Source organism: Condylura cristata, unplaced genomic scaffold (genome assembly GCF_000260355.1).
Source record: "Condylura cristata isolate star-nosed mole 26May11 unplaced genomic scaffold, ConCri1.0 scaffold00018, whole genome shotgun sequence".
Lineage (NCBI taxonomy): Eukaryota > Metazoa > Chordata > Mammalia > Eulipotyphla > Talpidae > Condylura > Condylura cristata.
In genome coordinates, this window is record NW_004567119.1 from 1539255 (window position 1) to 1560116 (window position 20862).

Consider the following 20862-nt stretch of genomic DNA (forward strand, 5'->3'; position numbering starts at 1 on the left):
ACCAGAGCGGCGCTCACGGGCAGCAAGCTCGGCCGGCGGGTGAGGGACGCGCCCAGAAGGACGCACATGGCCGCAGGCCAGTCTGTGCCCCGCCGCAGCCCGCCCTCTGGAAGGAGTCACCCGAGCGAGCGCAGCCCCTGCGGGCTCCGCGCCCTTCGCCCGCTGTCCTTAGCGAGGCCGCGGCCGCCGGAGGAGGCGCCTAGAAGCCGCTGGGTGCCAGAGCCGGGGCCGTCTGGCAGGTTGCCGAAGCCTAGAGGGCCGCAATCTGGAAGCCAGTCGGCGGCCCCCAGGGCGACTCCACTTCTGAAGACCAAACTGCACAGCTTCACGTGTTTTATTTTTACAGGTTACGCACTTCACGTCTGTTCGGTAGGAAATCATGCAGACACACAGGGAATAATAGGTACGAGAGCATCCCAACTGGCAGACCCTGCTGTAAAACTGGCAATCAATCAATCAATCAATCAATAATGAAATATTAGCTCAGCAAGGCTTATCTGGGCTGGGAAACAAACGCTAGGAAACAGAAATATTTAAACAAGCATTTTAATGGAAAAAGTTGAGCGCGTCTGAAACAAACTAGGATCAAGTTTAGGTCCTACCATCTCTCTCTTTTTTTTCAACTTAAGTGAGCGCACTTGCTATGATTAACATAAAGAGGTTTGACATGTGTTTTTTTTTCTTACTCTCTGCATAAAGTTAAAAAAAAAAGACACAGCTGTAGAAACCAGGACTTTGATTCCCTGTAATATTTTCTGCAATGTGATTTCCCCATCACACATAGCAGGCCACATTTCTGGTGGTTTTAACTGAAAACACACATGGTTCTTATTTCGTACATCACAGATCAAAGAGACACCGCGGTAGCTTTGCTTTCCAAGGCATAAGCTGAGGCTAATTTCCTGTGAAGTGGAGTCCAGATCTAAGAGCTCAATTTAAGAAGGGGAGGTTCCGTCCTCACTGCCCCACCTCTTAAGGCCTGAAGCTGAGTGGTGAGGGCAAGCTCACATGCAGTGAGGGGAAAGTGATTTGGAAGGGGATTTGGAGGAGGCGCATGGGGCCGAAAGCCCTGGGAGGAGGAAGCCTGCTTGCATCCGAAACTTGCCTCAGAAACGTGGGGGACGTGGAAGGAGACACTTGGGAGAGACTGGGCCAGAGAACCATGAGGAGGCTGGCAATGGCAGCCTTTAACTTAGTTTATACTTTGATTTTGCTCTTTTCCCTCTGGACTTGCCTGCTCCTGCCACCCCTCTGCTGTGGGTCCCCACCAGAAGGTGCCTTACACTTCCGGTAAGCTTTCTGTCCTCACGGGCCCAAGTTGGTCCAACCCTTTTGGCTGGGTATTTACCCAGAAGGGGATAGATAATTTTGAACATTCCATTGGGAAACTACTATCATTTCTCTTCTCTCAGTTGCACACTAATCCTATTAAAGTTATTTTTTTATTGATAGAGTTGCACACTGGGAGTGTTGTCTTTATGGTGGGGGGTAGCAGAACTCTTTTAGAGCTTGTAGGCTTTGGGATCCTGGGGTACCCCTCCATCTGCCTGCGCTGCCACAAATGTTAAAAAATTCTAGCTCGCCAATGTCGCCCACTTTTTCAACCCAGCACTGTCTCCCAGTCTGCCATCTCTCGTGGATAGCAGTAGCCGAACATACTCTGAACTATAATATTGGATGCTGAACATTAAAGGAGAGAATTCTTCTCCTACCCACTGAAGTTCTTTCTGCTCTACACAGATGCAACAAACACAGGTTCAAGTTGCTGAAAACAAACAATTAGAAATCAAATCAAAGCCTGTTTGGCTTCACAATTGAAAACTGAGATGCAATAGGAATCGTAACAATGCAAAGTAATAGCCTGCCGAATTCAATGAATGCAGCTTAATAACTTTGGACCATAGCAACACTTGGGTAAAATTAAAAAGTAATGTCAAGCTCCTTGGGTCTGTTCCACGGAATTAGTATTCACAGGCATGTGCCCGCACGCCACCAGTAATGAGGACTGCTGGTTTCATTTACAGACACTGCCGACATTAGCTGGCACCAATGTGTAGAAACCTATTGTATGCTGGTCTATAAAAGCACACCAAATTTTCATTATGTTTCAGTCAAAAGTGCTTGTTTTGCAGGATGGAGTCCATGTCAATAAAATGGATTGTTTGTCACTTAAACCAAGTGACATGCTAATCTTCTAGAGGCCTCTGTCCTTAATCTCTACAGGACACAAGTCAGTTTAGAAGTGTGAGCTGTTCTCACAGGTAGTGGCTATTGAGCTCTTTAATGTAAATTCAAAAGCACAGCTTATCAGTGTGTTTCAGAAATTGCTTCAATGCGGTTGCTGTCTATGAAAAAAAAAAAAAATCCTCCAACTTCCCCCAAGTCCATGGTCAACTTCCAAGTTTTTTCAGTGCCTGAGACACCTTTTAATTATAAAGAAATCGGTTTTGGTGATAGCTGTCCTGTGACCAATTGGATCAGAAGACTTTCCGCTGGCTAGTATGCAGCTACCCTGCCCACTGCGGGTGTCGTTAGGCAGGACCTTGATATTAATTAAGTCAACGTCTCAATTCAGAACCTCAAGACAGGATGTCTACATTCTTTAAAAGTCAAGTCATAAATATCCACTTCGTAACAAAAGGGCAAAATGATGGGATGGGGATCAAGAATTCTTTGGTTTAGAGAGAGTTGCAAAGCGTATGGAAAATGACTTGCAGCACCTTTCTCATATTTTTAAATTATATGTATTATTTCACAGGAAAGCAGGAACGCTCAGAAACAACCTACACATTTTCTCTTCCATCTAAAGGCTAAATCGAATTACAGTGAAATCTTTAAAACATGAAATTAAATGGGAGTCTCCATACTTTAACCTTTATCTTTTATTTTCTAAATACCAAGAAGTGTACATTTTCTGCTTACTTGTTCTAAATAGAATAAAACGCAATTATTATGGTAACTAATGCTCTCCAACCTAATGTAATACTATCCACAAAAGAATAAGGTATTCAGATCCATTATTTTGTCTGTATGAAATGAAACTCCAGTGATAAATACAAACATGAAATTTTGAAGCCAAATTACAATAATCACATAAAAAGATATCAACAACAAAATAAAATACCCAAATATTCCATCACCTCTGAGATCTAAATAATAGAAAATAAGTTATGGAAAAAGAGACATGTTTGCTTAAAGGAACAGTGTTTTTAAAGCAGAATATTAAAAAGTTTTTTTTTTTTCATTTAAGTTTATTTTTCAAAAGTTTGTACAAAGTATACTTTCTTTCTCTGGAGAAGAAAACGTGCAAAATAAAATTTTATTTTGAATGGTTTCATGTTTGTCACTGACTTGCATTAGTATTATAAATATCATTTTTCTTACTTATTTACTTATTTGAGGAGTTACTTACTTGTTTAGGAGGATAAAGCAGTCACATCTGTCTCTTTAATATACCTTCCATATAAGCTTAAGTTTTTCTCACATTCTTAGATAAACAATGAATAGTTTGTTGAATAACCCAAGAATAGTTTTGGGCTCTGGTTAATGAAAACTTACATTTACAGCAATAAATCAGTTCACTGGTAGCAATAAAAAGTGGCTGATTTTATATCACTGTAAAGAAATGTCCAGGTAGCATTCTGGAACCTTTGACGAAGATTAGTAATACCAGATGCACAAGTGTATCTTAGCAACATACATAGGATGGAAGTTTCTTAAATGATTTTTGGAAATAATATCACATATTGTGAATGAAGCTGATTTTGCCACTGTTCAACACTTAAGAAATATTTCAACATATAGGCCATTATGTCTTCATGATATACAAATATAAATGCATATAAGCATATAACCCTCTGTATAAGTATGTACAGAATGTTATTAGCTCTGACCACTGTGCACAGAGAAGGTGTCAGAGAAGTGCTTGCAGTATCTTAAAGAGAAAATGAAAAATCCCAAGAGTTACCCTTGATATAAATTCAACACTTAATATCCAAGGATCTCTGGTACAAGTGTTAGCAGGCAGGTGTCACTTATTTAATGTTTGCTAATAAAGGACAATAAGGCATTTTTGAGCCTGTGAAGCTGTGTGTGTGTGTGCACAGGTGTTCTGCTTTTCCTGGCTCCTCCATGATTGTCAAGGGTTCCATGTATCCGGTTAGCCCAAGCGTGGGCGTTTAATGAAGAAACCTGAAGCATCTGAATCTTGGTTCCGAAGAGTTGACTTCTCAAATCAATTTATTACCCAGAGTACATCAAGAGTGCACTGGAGAGTCAGTGTTGCCCTAATACCTAAACTCAAAGGAAAGCATGGGGTTGGACTCCTGTCTGCTACTATATCTAGCAGTCAAGGCCACACCAAGTAGCCATGCTGTATGACTATATTACAAAAGCATGGACAGAAGCTCATCCAGGGATATTGCCTGATATTTGTGATTAATGACTTATATCATAGATGAAACATATGATTGATTTTGGTTTAACAGACTATATGTGAGAAGCCATCTTGCAGAACTCTGGAGTAATACATTTTCTAAGAATGAACTCTTACTAAGTGATCTCTTAATATTTTATCTAATAATTAATCTTACATATTTATTTCCTAATTCAGTGTCAGTTTCAACATTTTTAGATAAATATATATGTAGAAAATTTGGAATCAGTTTACTGTAACACTGAGGGAAATTATGTAGAATAAAAATAGCCAATATTGAAATTCGGAGAGTTTTACTTTTATCACTTTAACCTAAAGCATGCCAGTTTTCTTTCTATGCCTCCAAGTTATACAAAGTATAAAACTTTAGTTGGTTTAACAGAATATAAGATGAGGTGATTTTTATATATAAAAAAATATATATCCACAAAGGAAAGCAGAGTCTATTCCCCAGACCATCCCTGAGGTCAGGTAAAGAGAACCTGAGCAGAAGAAACTTTTGCCTGCTGATGTGGTAGGAATTTATTTGCCCTGTAAGTGCTGAAAAAAAATGACACTGTCACAACAGACAGAGAGAATAATTATTTCTTCCTTTACAGGTGCAGAAAGTGAACTAATGTACTTGACTTATTTAAAAGGAAGAACGGAGCTGACAGCCTGGCCGCACTAATGTTGCATTTTAAAAGAAGGAAATGTTCTATTAGCCTCTAGAACATTAGAGTAAAGTTACCAAGAGGCAAATTTAACTGCATATTTTACACCTGAATTTTTGGCGATAATAATCACTTGGTTCATGTATACAGACAAAGGGTCCATGTTTTAGGGCATTTCTACATTATCTCTGTGTGGACGTAAGCTAGATAAAAATTATTACAAATTAAATGCATTAAAATTATTCCAAAGTATATGTTTTCCTTTTAAGAAGTCGCATGCAACTACCTCGGATCATTATAGACACTCCTCAACATGCTTCAGTTGATGAACACCAATTTGACGGCTTTGCTAGCATGAAGATCAAATATGGAAAATATTACTAACCAAACCCTTAACATGAAAAGTCTGCTATTGACTAGAATACAGCAGGGTTTTGTATGCATAATCTTACTGCAGATTTTAGAATAATCATAGGAGAGAAATGCCAATCTACCTACAGTCAATCGCAGTAAAAATGTAATAACTGTGGGTCTTGTCCATGTTAAGCAAACATTCAGAGCTTGTGACATTAAGCTGGCACAAGGTGGTCAGTGGGGAACAGACACATCCCTTTTGACTCCTGTTCCCAGCCAGGTGACTTCCAGGTCAAAGCAGGAAAAAACTGGTTTAATGAAATGAAAATAAATAAATAAATAAAATAGCAATTATCAATTGTAAATATTTTAGAGTTTGATGACACATTTAATAAAGAGAAGAGGTTACTAAGAGGAAAGTTACAAAATATATATGCCTGATGTCTTTTGTTGTGGTAAAGTACGTGGACAGACGCTTAATAGTTTTTAAGTTGCACAGTACAGTGTCAGCGCGTATAATCACCTCAGGCAACTGTCGCTGTCATAGGAGCTATTTCTTCATCACAAGCCACCCCAGCACGGGCCGTGGCCAGCTCCCACGGTCGCCCCAGCGGCCCCTGGGCGCCTCCTTAACACCTCCCTGCATGTGAGTGGAACCAGGATATGCAGCCTTTGGCGCCCGACTCGCTTCAGGCAGCATCTCCGGGCGGCCTCCTGGTCAAGGCCACACACCATCCACCCGCACAGGCTGCTCTGTCGCCTGTTGGTGGGCGCTGGTGCTTCCACACAGGGGCCACACTAACACTGCCGATGGACAAACACCGCTTCACGTTCCTGCTCTGAGTTCTTGGAGGGATATCCCAGGAGTGAATCTACTGGATCCTATGGAAACTCTGTGTAAGTGGGGAAACTCTGGATCCTATGGAAACTCTGTGTAAGTGGGGGCCCACTACACTGCCATCACCTGCTGCATTTAGCAACCCCTCATGTGCAAAGGGAAGGCCATGTGGGCATCAGTCAGTGAGCAGCCAGGCGGTATCTGCGAAAGGAGCTGGAAGAAAGAGAAGCTCTGAAACAGAGGAGACAGCCTGGCAGCAGCCTGAAGCCAGAGAGATACGGGCCGGATTTCCAGACCAAGCAGAGGACAGCTGGTCGCTGTCCAGAGAGGCCCAGCTAGGGGCAGGACCAGACAGGCCCAAGCAGGCCACGTGGGGGCTGCTCTTCCCGCTATGTGAAGAACATGAAGGGCTGTGCGTTCACTCCAGCAGGACCAGCCCATGGCCAGAGCGAGAGCTGGGTGGCAAGGCCCAGTAAGGAACGAGCTAGCAAGGCGGCCGCGGCGCCAGACCCCACTGCACAGCAGGCTGGTGTGGTGGTGGCGGCTGTGCCCTCACGGCCTCACGGGGAGCCCAGCCTACAGGGTGGGGTGCAGGCAGAGGGGGTCGGAGCCCCTCAGGCTCTGAGGGTGGCAGCTGGGATGCTCGGCGGTAACTATGAGCAACAAACGTGGGAAACAAGAACTTGGCTTTGGATATCTCACCTGTTGGACATCACAGTTTTTGCCGTTTTCATGAAAGCCATCCCTTGACTTCAGAATTATTTTATAAAGGAAGGATTTTGGAAATTGGTTCTCTAGGTTCCTCTTGCCAAGCCGAGAGCGCATAACTTTGTCAAGTGCACACCTGATCTCTCATTGCTCGTTTTATACCAGCAATCACCGCCAACCCAATTATTAGAATTTTAAAAAGCAAAATGCACCTGAAACCTTTCCATAAGCATTTTATTTCACAGGGACATTAAAATTTATTACTCACAATTATCTGGTTAATTTGCCCCATGTAGTTTGTCAAACCTGGTCACTCAAGCAAAATATGAACCATCTTTGATAGATACTACAAAATGGGCTGATTATACAGAGCTAATTTACTGTATAAAACTGAAATCCCACAATTCACATAATTTTACAGATTTATCCTCAATTTTATTGCCTTCTATTTCAGCAGTGTCTTCTCCATCATATTTTAGTAACTTCTATTGTTTAGATGGGCTTCTTGATTTTTTCCCCTTTTTCTGCAAGAATAGAAGTGTCCTGGCAATGGAAATATGTTCATCACCCATTGTTATGATTTTAAAACTCGTCACTGGTCACTTACAATCTCAATGTGGGTGGGATTTTATTGGTTTTATTCCACCTCACAAACAGCTCCTTCCTTTCGATATTTTACCATATATTTACTTAATGTAGTGATTCTACTTCATGTGTTTCATCTCCCTACAATATATTTCCAAGTAAAATGTATCCTTAGGAGCTTGGAGATACATTAAATATGCCAACGATAAGTTACTGTCTCACCAGGGTGATCCTTCTAGATAAAAATATGGGCTTCGCTTGGTCATTTATCAGTACAGATGACGCTACAAAGAGGCATCATGATGACCCCGCCAAAATGGTGGCTAGAAGTCGTCACTTTGATGTTGTTTACCTACTTGAACTGCTGTGTCAGAATGGGTGGCATCTACCCTGTCCTCATCACTGATGCTACATGAAGAACCTATGATTTCTTCTGTGCATGCTATTAAACATATGTGCAGAATATACATTTCTCTCTGCTCTACTTTGCATATTCAGAGAATATGTTGTCAGAGCCACTATCTGCAATTCTGTGACTGCTCCGTACATCCCAGGGACTCATGGCCCTTTGATGACAGACCAGGAGGGAGGTGAGCACAGATTAGGACAAGCAGAGTCAGCTAACTGTGGGGTTGAGAGCTCTGGGCCTCAGACCTTTTCCTGCTACTCAATACATACATGATCCCTGGCAAATATCGCACCCTACCCAGGGCCTGAGATCTGCTTGTGAATGACTGGATTCAGTGTGGCCCCTGCATTCACTTTAACACTCTCTTCTTTTACTCCCTGGGCATTTGCCTTTTGCTTTGCAAATATCATAAAGCTCACATAGCAAATCTTTTCAAACATGAAAGGCCATGTTGATTATAAGCTGAGGATAGAGATGATAATTGAATACATGATAGCAAGTCACACTTTCCTTTACTGGGATATACTAGCAGCACTGGAACAGAACTGGCCAAGTATCGAAGGCAGATCAACAGGCCAGTTCCACTGCCAGAGGAGAGATTTGTTTTTCAGTTGCCAAATTACAGTGAGAGCTGACAAGAGGCCGAGAGCAGAATATTTAGTACCAAAGACAGGAGCATCAACTGGGATGAGCCTGGATAAAAAGCAGATGGATGGTTTGTTCTTGTCCAATACAGGTCTCATTTAGGCTGTGAGGGAACAGGGGTGCGTCCCTCTCGGGCTTATATGGCTTTCCATGACTTAATTCACTTCTGACTAAGAGTTATTTGTTTCTATTTATTTTATTCAGTTATGCATATAAAAGCAAGGGTGCAGGGCTGAGGTGTGGGGGGTGAGGGATTCACCAGAGACAGAGTAGGGAGCAGAACAGGAGGATCTACTGAAATATACTGCTGAGGGGAGCAGCAGGGTGCCCTGTGGGTCAGCTCCCTGGCTAGGAAGTGGACTCATGCTTCAGTGGCTTCGGGTAGCTTCATAATGCAGAGTCTTCACCCCTGTGCCGCCAGGATGGCTCCTGACTACGAATTCTTAATACACCAACAGCGTCCTTTCCAAATCTGATCCCAAAAGAGCTAAAACTAGAGTTGGGAGTGGTGGGGGCCAGGTGTAGGGTCAGAAGGCGTAGGAGTTGAAACCGAGGGTCTAGAACTTGGCAATCTGGTCACTAAGTCAGCAAACACACCTCTACTTCAGTCAGTACCATGGTCGCCATTGAAGATAGTTTGTCAATATTGCCACTTCACAGATTTAAAAAACTGAGCATCAGAAATATCAGACAATAAGTGCCTGTGTCTAGATCTGAAGCTCTAGGAAATTCCAAATTCTACACCCCTAAGAAAAGCAAACAATTTCAAACTGATGTCCAGAATGGGAAAGGCAAATGCTGAGGTTTCTCATTCCCCCTCTGAAGCGGGGGCCCTGGGTAGTCTATACCAGTCCAATTTCCTCTAAACCCCCCCTTTAATCCATCCCCCTCTACCACATGGTTCTGGTATCCTTCTCCATGCATGGCATAATGTCATAGTTAAGAGAACTCTGGTTCTATATGACGTGAGCAAATACATGAAATGAAAAAAAAAAAAATTAAACACACAAAACCAAAAAAAAAAAAAAAGCAAATAACAGTTCTATCATCACTTTTATAAAAACAAGAAGTCTGCTTGAGTAAGAAATTAAAATGAGCCCTCAGAAGGTATGTATACATCTGCACCATATATCACTGCTAAAACATGCCCTGTCTGTGACTGGGGAGAGAAGCTTTAGATAGCAACTGTGTGTCTGCCTTTACAGGAACCCAGAGGAACCCAGGAATAAAATCAATGTAAACTTGACCTTGTGTATATTGAGTATTTTACAGCAACAACTTTAACAGTGCTAGCTGACATTTATTTCTTTCCTATTCATCTTCTGATGATGTCAACGACCATTTACATGCAAAGGATGCCAGTCACTTCTGAAATACAATGCTGATGTTTTAATCTCTTCATAAGAGACTATATTAAAATTTGATATTTTTTTCATAAATCTATCACTGTAATTCACATTTGGAATCTATTAATAAATCTGATTACTTATTACTTAAACATTTTCCCCATTGCTTCCTGGCAGCTTCCAACACCATAGACAATAGAACTTGACTGAAAAACTAAAGCTCCAGAAAATAACAGGGCAAAGCAGTTTATTGCGTATGCTGGGCTTCGATCCTGCACATTTCAGGCATTTAGGCTCTGAGAGTCAGTCTGTGTCTTATATATCAGTCTTCAAATTTTGCCTTCATGGCATTCACCTCATTTAAAAAACAGCAATTCATGAGCCTTGTTTATCTGACAAGGTTGTGGGTAAGTTACAAATCCAAAAATAACTGTCTGTTACTGTAAAAATGTAATCATACAGATGTGTTTGCCTTAAGGTCTTCTGGAGGAATTACAGCAGTTGTGCATACAGTGATGCTGTAAATTTGGTTGTAATTAAATCAAAACAAACCTCAATTTGGTTTTCCAAAAAATTCTTAATTCTACTAAATTGAATTTTAAAGAAAATGCAAGTTACATATAAATGTCAAAGGCTTCTTATAATGTAGTCCTCCTTAAAATATTTTTGTTCAGGAATTTGTATAATGATAACAGATAGTGATTAATGCTTGTATTGTGTATCTTCTTTTGATTTAATGTTGAAGGATAATTAGGAAATGGTGAGAATATAGATTCTGGAGTTCACAGATTTTCAGAAGAACTTTATACCAGAAAATCTATCTGAATGTGTAATTGTACTTTAATAATATTAAGGTGTTTCAAGAATATATGCTTATAGTATTTCTTCCTTTAGTACCACACTCTTATAGGATGAGAGGCAGAGTGAAGAGTTTTATGGGGGTTTGCATTCTGTAGTCTCTAATCTTTAACAGTGAACAGGCTTTTACTTTATGGTTACAAAGGGGGGACAGAGTGAGCCAGCAGGACAAAGTAAAAGAGGTAATTTTTAGTAAAGTATTTGTTCTTCATCAAAATTCTTAAAGGCCAGCCAGTGTAAAAGCAGAAAGCTATAAACAAATTAACTCTGTAAGAACCACCTAAAATGTTTGGATTTAAACTGATAGTTATCTCTAGGTTGTAAACTTTGATGTAGCACTCCATAAATTAGAGGTCCTTATGGGAGTGATCTTTTGGGGTAGAACATTAGTTACTTGGAGTTGCAGAGAAAATGTATAAAACGCAGTGGCTTGAATGGTTCTTCAGGTTTTCCTAATAAGGCACTGCTATCTTAGGTTATCAGCTTGTAAATTTCAAACAAAAGACCAACCTAGCTATAATAGAAACTGTCTTATAATGAATAATGTTTTAATTTTATAAGGATGGTTTCATTGCACAGCCTTGCATTTTTCATCAGACAGTTATTTAATTTCCTTTTGATTTGTGATGGGATAGTATTCTCCATTTCATTTTTAAAACTGCCCATTTTCTTAAATGTTGCGATACAATTTTAAAAAGCAAAATGTCTGCATGCAATTATTTTACTAACTTTTAGTATTAATCATTACTATAATTGGGAGAATTGCTTGAAATATAAAAATGATCAGGCTGATGGTCATACTCAACTTCACACTTGATAGAACCTATCAATATGCCCCTCACTTTGTATTGATGATCTTCTCCTCAAAAACCTCTTTCATGCCCCAACATACGAACATACATGCACATATGTATCACAGTAACATGAATCGCTGCCACTACAGTGCTAGCACTTCATGAAGTGCTGCACAGTAGTGGTGGGCTAATACCCATGGGATACATAATAGCATATGCCAAAAAACCAATTTTATTTATTTTCAACTATGTACCGGGCACGACTCAGCTCCTGCTCAAAGTAGCTTTGCAAAATGTAGATGCCTGGATTCATGAGGTCGTAGTTGCTCAACAATGTCAAAAATCTCACACTCAGCTCCTAACTCAAGAATCTAAACCTGTCTGTTTGATGATGGAGTAAGTGCTTTCTCCACGGCATCAAGTCTAGGTAATCTGTTCTCCATTTTGCTTTAACATTGCTACTTCATAAACCATGGTCTGTACACATGCCGAATGGGGTGTGCTTTAACTTTAAACTACTGTTCTTTTATTCTTAAACTTAATAAAGATAATGTCATGGGTTTTAATTATACATTTCTCAATGTGAAACCAATTTCATATGCTAAATTCTCTTATAAGCAAAGAAACCAAATATGATATAGTGGCTGGTAAAATAATTGTGCAAAACGTAGTTTTCCTTGCCTATCTGACCTTATGAAATTATATGGTATAATTCTATTAAATTGAAGTATATTTTTCTTTTTAATTTTTGATTAAGTATAATCTATGCTACACTTAATTAACTATTACAAATATTTAATGAGGATATACTGTGAGCAAACCAAAATGAATAAACATGCTCATTCTTACATAGAAGAAATTTCAATCTAATATAAAGAAATAAATATACAAAGTAGCTGGATTGCATCCTACTACATACATACTGATAGGAAAAGAGGAAGCACTCAGGGCGTACAACAGGGAGTGAACGGTGCAAGAGGGCTCAGCTTAGGACTTTCTATAGAGATTCCATTCAAGGAGACTTTACAGGTTGATTGAAAGGACTGCAGTCTTTTAATTAATTTATTTGTTTGAAGAAATACTGGTTTGCAGCATCTGAGATGGAGGAGCTCTCCCCTAGCAGGTGTGGCTGCCACATCACACTCCTCATCCAAACCCCTCAGTGTCCACACCACCCAGCACACCCCCTCTGCCAGCCTCAGCGTTACAGTCAGCTTTCTAGGGTTGGTTCTTAGTTGGTCTGTATCTACCTCATTTTTTGGTCTTTTTTTCTCTATATTCTATGTCACACCATTAAGGATTTGCTTTTCTCCTTCTGACTTACTTTGTTTAGTATAATCCTTTCCATCCACATTGGTGCAAATGGCAAGAGCTTATTGTTGTTGATAGCTGAATAGTATCCAACTGTTCTATACGTACACACGCGCACACACACACACACACACAAACACACAACGCGTTCCTGATCCTGTCATCTTTTTTCAACACTGAAGCTGTTTCCATAACTTGGCTCTTGTAAACAGCTCTGTGATAAACATGGACTTACTAGCATCCCTTTGAATTAGTGCACTTATGTTATTTGGGCAGATACCTAGGGTTGGAATTGTTGGCTCTCAGTGCAGATCCATTTTTCATCTTTGAGAAACATCTAAGCTGTTCCATGGGGCCTGGGCCACAATGTAAGAGGGTTTCCTTTACTCCACATCATCCCCAACAATGCTTGTTTCTGGTTCTTTTGATACGGATCTTCCATACTCTTATAAGGTCTAAGGTGTATTACATCTACGTATTTCTCTTAAGTATGTTAAATACAATTTAAATATTCTAACTGGTTGTACTTAACATATTTTTAAAGATTCATTTATTTATGCATACAAAAGTGGGGTACAGGCTAGAGGTGCAGGGGTGATGACAGGATTCACCAGAGACAGAGTGGGGAGCAGACCAGGCAGACTGACAAAGTACACTGCTGAGGGGAGCAGTGGGCAGGTCAGGAGAGGTCTATGGAACCATGCTGAAGAGGATTTAGTTCCACAGTGCTGCCTTTTAACCCACTGAGCCACCAGGGAGGGCCTAACACACACACACACACACACACACACACACAGTTTGCTATAGAAACTTGAAAACAGGGAATTTTTTTTTCTTTATTTTCTTAGCACTTGACACTGAACATGCAATAAAACTGATGTTCAAAAGACAGGTGTACAAGCAAACAAATGTCTTTATCGGTAGAGACTTCTGCTTATAGAAATGACTGAAAAATAGGTGATTACAAAGAAATTGTAACAATATTCAGAGTATCAAATGCATTTTATTTTAGGTTCTGATTATAAATTCCTTTGGAACCCTATTCTTAAATCAAAAGCTTAACAAAGGAATCTTTAATGACAAAAATCATTTTCCCATTGTAATGAGCCATGCAAATTTAAGTGTTTCAATAAATGTTGTTTTCCTAACTTGGGAGTTAGAATTTTAGTGCATATAAAAGTGTTCAAATAGAGATGAAAGAAAGTAGAATACTTAGACCAGCATACAGATTTTAATCTAAGCAAGCACCCAATAGAATCTGAGACTACTATAGACTTCTCAGCTCATTTAATCAATTATGTAGTTGTGCCTGATGGGGGCATCATCCAGTCTGGTCACAGACCTGCATTAGGTCAATTGTTTGATGGTAAGAATGCCGTGACCTACAATGAAAGCCTTCCTTAGTAATGAAATTCAAATCATCACTGGGTATTTTAACACTAAAACAGTCACTACTTTTCAGTTTCTTGTTCAATTGTATTTTAGTCTTCCATTAAAAATAACAGTAAGGGCCCTCCCTGGTGGCACAGCGGGTTAAAGCACAGCACTAAGAAGCTAAAGCCACTGCAGCATGAGTTTGATCCCTACCCCAGAGGTGACCCACATGGCTCAGCAGACCTCTCCTGACCCGCCCACTGCTCCCCTCAGCATTGTACTTCGACAGTCTGCCTGTTCTGCTCCCCACTCTGTCTCTGGTGAATCCTCTCACTGCCCCTGCACCTCTGGCCTGTACCTCAGTTTTGTGTGCATCAATAAAAAAAAAAAAATCTTAAAAAATTAACAGGGAAACTATAATGAAATAATTGCACCTTAAGTGATATAAAATACATCCACTAACAACAGCAACAACAAATTAAAACTATTAGATATGTTAAATAATACACAGACCATAGGAGTTAGTAATTGAACATAGATAAAAATTTCTTTGATGAAGAACAGAAATAATATGATTTAGAAAAATGTTATTGACTAACCACTACATTGTGCTAATAAATAGTAGACAAGAGACCAACATTTGTAGAAGTCGAAATAAATTATTTTGAAGCTCTAAACAAGAAATTTCTTTTTCTGTTATGGATAGCATTATGTTACTATTTTCTAACACAAGTGTCTGTTACGGTATAAAGCGTCACTTTATTTATTTATTTGCATTCATGTCAGGTATATTCACACGTAAGATATACACACCATGGGTTTATTTGAAAGAATACTTACAAGTGATTTTCTTTCTTAATGATGTGAGATGGAGTAATTATCATTTCTGATATACTAAAATGGTGATTTAAAGTAAGTGAACATTTCTACAACCTAAGTAAGTGAACATTTCTACAATCTAAGTTGTTTCCACCATACTCTGAAATCTTAATGTTCAAAAAAAGTTTTTAAACTGCAACAGTATTTTTTGAGCTGATTGATTTTGTACTAGAAGGTTTTAAAAAGTCAATATCCAGGGACGTCTTGGTAACAAGTGACAGCATCATTTTCATGGACTCAGATCACTGAATATTGAAATCAAAGATAAGTATCACTTTAACACATGAATATAGAGTAAGAGGAACTCAGGAAAATGGAAGTGTCAATTCAACGAAGGATTGTGTACAGACTTTATCACATTCATTCTGAAGTACATTTTTAATGGAGAAAGAAGCCTTCGTAGGCTCTTGGCGATGGCAAACCAGAAGGCAAAAGCAAGCATTCACTCAAGTCAAAAATGCCAAATAACCCCAGAAATTATAAAAGTGAATTGTAAGAATATTTCAAATTGAGGATTATTAAATAATATGTTGGTATGTTTGGTGAGTAAGGCTGTAAAAGACTTCAAAGAAAACACATAAATGAGAAGATGGATATATGTCAGCTCTCTCACCCAGGCCTGCCCCTTTCTCCATCTTTGATTTTCTTTTTTACAAGACATAAATATCTTGTGAGCTGTTCTAGGTACATGGTTCTATCTGCAAAACATTCTAAAATGATTAAAATAGAAACACAGAACTGTGGCTACGAAAACTCCAAAACTTTTCTGATATTCATTTGAGAAGAAATAATATGACCTACACACACACACACACACACACATTATATTATCCACAAGCAGATGCTATGGAGGATGATGCACTCTATACATTAACAATCAAAGACAGTGCAGTATAATAACTGGATTATTAAAGAGTCCCAGGGGATAATAATAGGATAAGCAACTGCCAACTGCCAAATAGAGGGCTGCTTAGCAAAGATCTGAGTACAATACTGGACATCACTTAGGAACTCACGAAGGAGGTGCCGCTGTGCTATGAGCTAGCAAGGGGAGCTACAGAGCTGTGCCTGGCTCTGGGCTGAAGACACAAAGCTGAAGAAAGCTGTGTCTGCAAGCCAGAGAAGGGGGCTGTGTTCAGACCATGCTAGAGTTGGACAGAGCTAAGTGATGGCAACCTGCTGGACACTGAGGCTCATGACCACACTTGAAGCGCTTCCCTGATAACTCCCATTGGCCCAACGCCCATGGACATCTGCAGGAAAGCTGTTTGTACAACACAGACTCCTTGAGTGGAAACAGGTAGGAAGTGGATCTGGAGGAACTCATTACGTCATGAATATATTAAATGTCAAGTATTGCTTTCTTAGCCAGTAGACCCAATATGAATGGTATATTCCAGAGGAAAGATGATGACTCATGCTGACACATCTGGCGTTAAATGCATCATTCCCCAGCTGACTGATATTTGACAGGCTGCTTCTCTATATTCCAGGGTCCTCTAAGCAGTGGGGACCAAACAGGGAGCATATCAAGAGTTACGAGCGCACCTACACAAAGTGGAGCAAGAGCGAGCATTCAAATATGCTGCATTTATCTCACTCTCCTATAAAGGTGACTTTACTGAGCATACTCACATTACTTTTTTTTTTTTGGATAAGAACTAACTTCTCAGGACATCACATCCTCAGTAATTTTATATTCTTTGAGGAAAGAAATAATGTGACTCACTTGAAAATTCTGCTATGTCCAATATACAGAGGAAAATCAGAATTAAGTTAATATTGTAGGACTTTTATAAATCATATGCTACAACTACATGAAGAATTTATGTTGTTTCCCATCTTGTGCCAAATAATTCTACAGAGGAATAAAGCAAGTGGATACAACCTAACCATTACTGTTTACTGTTATTTGCAATATGTATTCAAGAGTCAAAAAAAGCAGGAGTCAGCAAAAACGATTCTTAATAAACAGCATGCCACCTATTTGATGATGACTGAAAGGGCAAGATTTTTGTGCTAGAAAGGTCAAGAACCAGGTGGGCCCTGGATGAGTCTGAATGTGCATAATAAATATACAGCATGTGTTACCTAAAGATAGGGAAATACACAGCAGATTTTTTCAATGTAAATGTAATTAGCATGTAAAGATAAAGCTTTGGGATGGACCTTTTCCTTATATTTATAAAGAACATCTCTGACTAAGCATTGACTTGTCTTAAAAGAAAACCTAATATGATTTCAGGAGAGGCTCATGGTCACAATGCACCTCACCATTTATCAAAATTCATCACAGTGCAAATAATCACGGTCATAATTACAGGACATCAACAACGTGTGAGCATACTGCACATTTACTCTGTGCCAGGGAGTATGTCGAGGAGTCCCTACAGAGATTATCTGTGGAGAACTGTGGCACCTCCCTCAACAACACTTTCCTCTCAGCCTCTAGGTCTTAAGGAGTAAGACAACGTCTCTGCAAAGAGACGATTTCTTCTTAGGCAACTGGACAGCAATAAATAATTCATGAAGTCAGTAACCTGAAGACACCACCATTTGGGGCTAGTTATATCAGAAATGGAACGTGCTTAAAGCTGATTATTTTCAGTAATGTTTCAGTAGAAAGACATGCAAGTTTTTCCTTTTAATTATTTGAGAGCTATGTGCACACAGACATTTCGGCAAGGGCCTTTAGCTTTGACCTTTGTTCAAAACTGTTGAGGACAGGAACCACATACTTAATCTGAAAGTTTCCAGAGCACCTGTCTATGGAGAACATTATTTTTTAGGAAAAAACAAAGCATTATTGCTACAGATCACATTACTGTGTCTCGGGGAGAAACACTGACAAGGCCCCTCGTGAGTGCCAAATCATAAATGAAGTAAAAGCCTCAACGAGGATGATTTTAAAGAACTAATAGAACACAGACGTCTGTCGCTGTGCATTAATGATGAATACACTGATACTTCAAACCATGGTGCAAGTAAAATCATGTATTCCCAATTGCTCAGTACAAAAAGCATTGGTAGGATAGGAGTCTTTATATATTTTTTTGAAATATAATAATTAAAATATAAGGGCGTTAAAATTAAAACAATGTAGCTAAAAAATGATGGTTTTCTCCTTTACATCTTACATAAAACATGCATGAAAAATGTGTCCTACAAAATGTTATTAGGAAATGTGTTCTGGTTCAATGGAGAATTATAATATGTTATAATATATTGAAACCATTTTTAAAAACTATATTGCCAGACATACTTATTTTTAATTACACATAGAAAAATCAATATATTGATTAATTCATGCAGGCAGGACTTAACTAATATTTTACTTTACACAATTATGGTCTATTAACATTTTAATACTTGTATAACCAAGCTTAAATTTTACTACTAATTGATTCCTTATTTTATATTGCATTTTTCTTAATTAAACTTCTCTTACAGTGTTTTAATAGGTGGTTTATATACAACCATTCAATCAGGGAGAAAGGAATCAACATTATAAGTATGCTAGCTTGCAGTTCCCTTTTCCTTTTTTTTTTTTGAAAATAATAAATTCTATAATATTTCCACTATGAAATTTGTCAGATGTTACTGGCTAAGTCTTAAATACTGTTAAACTAGGGAGTACTATAAAAACAAATGGGAAGGAGAATAAACAGATTTAACAAAAGTTTTCAGCAGTTATCTGCTTCTTGCATCTATTCTGGATTTTGAATAAAGAGACTTTCCCCTGCAGCAAACTTTTAGTTGACTGAGAAATTCAGGTGGGGCTGTTGAAAAGTACAGAAACTAATGGCTTATGTTTTCATGATTTTGTTGTTTTCGTACTCTGGTAAAAATGTCTCAAACAAATTTACGATAATTGAAGAATGAGTTGCAGTGCTACTGCAAATGGCGTGTCTCACAATCTTGTGTGGCTTTTTGATGCGATGTGTCCTGCAGGAACCTAGCGGGATGCTGCTGCTTCAGTTACACTTTGTGCAGTTGTCATGGGGCAGCCAGAGTGGGCTGGGCGCCTTCTGTGGGCCTCACCCGCACCCACAACTCAGCTACACTGCGGGGACACACAAAAGGGTCAATAACAGGTTTATTTACAAAAGGGGACAGGAACAGGAAACAACCCAGGGAAAGAGAGCGGGACACAAAGTCACCGGATACCTTAGGGCTCGGCTGACTGAGCACACCGAGTCACGCGGTCCCGAGAGCCGTTTCCCAAGCGAGAGAGCAAGAGACGCAATCGTGCCCTATTTATCCCCCAAATGTCCCAGAATTCCGGCTAGCTCCGCCCTTTGGTCCTCGCAGTTCTCTCCCTGGTGCTACTGGGAGTTGTAGTTTCCAGTCACTGGAGTAGGTGGCTGAGTCCAGAAGCTGGAGTGGGGCGGGTCCGCAAGACTCTGCAGAGTTCCTTTAGGACATCCTTCCCCTTAATTATGTGATTAGCCTTGCTCTCATCAACAATGTAAGATTTTGAAGACCTTATGTTTCAAAAGTCTTCTGATCTGGATTTGACTATGATTTTATTTAGAAGTTATACTCACTGGAAATTCTAGTCTTGTTTTCAAGAGTAAGTATCAAACAGCTAATAAACTCCATGCAGTCATTAGTTGTCACTCCACCCAATCCAAGTAGATTTTTAATGGTAAAGGATGGATAAGACATCAAAAGCTCATTTCATGGAAAGTGGTAATAGATACTACGGAAGATAAGTATGATCAAATAAGAAATTGTAGCAGGAGCCTCCCTGGGCACAGCAGGTTAAAGTGCAGCACTAGGAACTAGCCACAGTCACTTTAGCACAAGTTCTATCCCAGTCCAGAGGTGACCCACAGGGCATGACAGACCTCTCCTGTCTCACCCGCTGCTCCCCTCAGCAGTGTACTTCACTGATCTGTCTGTCCTGCTCCCCACTCTGTCTCTAGTGAATCTTTTCACGACTCTTGCACCTCTGGCCTGTACCCCTGGTCTGCTTGCACAAATAAAGAAATCTTAAAATAAAATTAAAAAAAAAAAAAAGGAACTATAGCAGGGATAACCAGAGCATATCCAGAATGCTGAATGGCTTTGGGACATATTTTAGAGGTAGGGGCTGGTAACCTGGTAAGTGAAACTATCAGTGATTTCACCAAGAATGTTTCTGTAATTGCAGCCGGGACTACAGACTATAGCAAATTACACGAGAGTCCAAAAAGATGAAGAGAAGGCCAGCTTTCGAGTGGTTTTAGGAGGGAACGGGCAGCTATTTTGAACAAAAGTTCACTGGCGGAGGACAAGTGTTCCAAATTCTGGTTGCTTTTCATTGCGTGGGAGCTTCAGGGAGCACTTCCTTGCTGGGGAGTGAGAAACCAGCCACTCTTCTTTCTGCTGGTTGTGTGACTGCCACAGCACCACGCACACCTGCACACTCCCTTACCCCGGGGCTTGCAAAGGGGCTGATGCCAGTAAGAATACTTCAGCTGCCGGGGTCACGCTGCTGATGGGACATCAATGATTCTCCGCTCAGGCAACTCCAGCTACACAGTGAAACACGGCACATCAAGTAAGACCACTGCTTGCTTGACCAGGGAAGCTAGTGGGCTTATTTTTATGTGAATAAATTCTCTACATGGATATGGTCTAGAACTAATTCAAACTATGCAATTAGTGAAATATTGACCATCATTGAGG

The 20862-nt window shown here is 39.8% G+C and overlaps 1 protein-coding gene across 1 annotated transcript in view; it reads right to left on the bottom strand.

The window, feature by feature from the left end:
* The window catches only part of LOC101633035 (polyadenylate-binding protein 4-like), a 33818-nt gene extending 33750 nt beyond the window's left edge, over positions 1 to 68 (bottom strand). Inside the window, exon 1 of the mRNA XM_004685183.1 lies at positions 3 to 68. Within this exon, the coding sequence (XP_004685240.1) occupies positions 3 to 68 (66 nt within the window). The remainder of the gene's footprint in view (positions 1 to 2) is intronic.
* Positions 69 to 20862: the final 20794 nt, after the last annotated feature.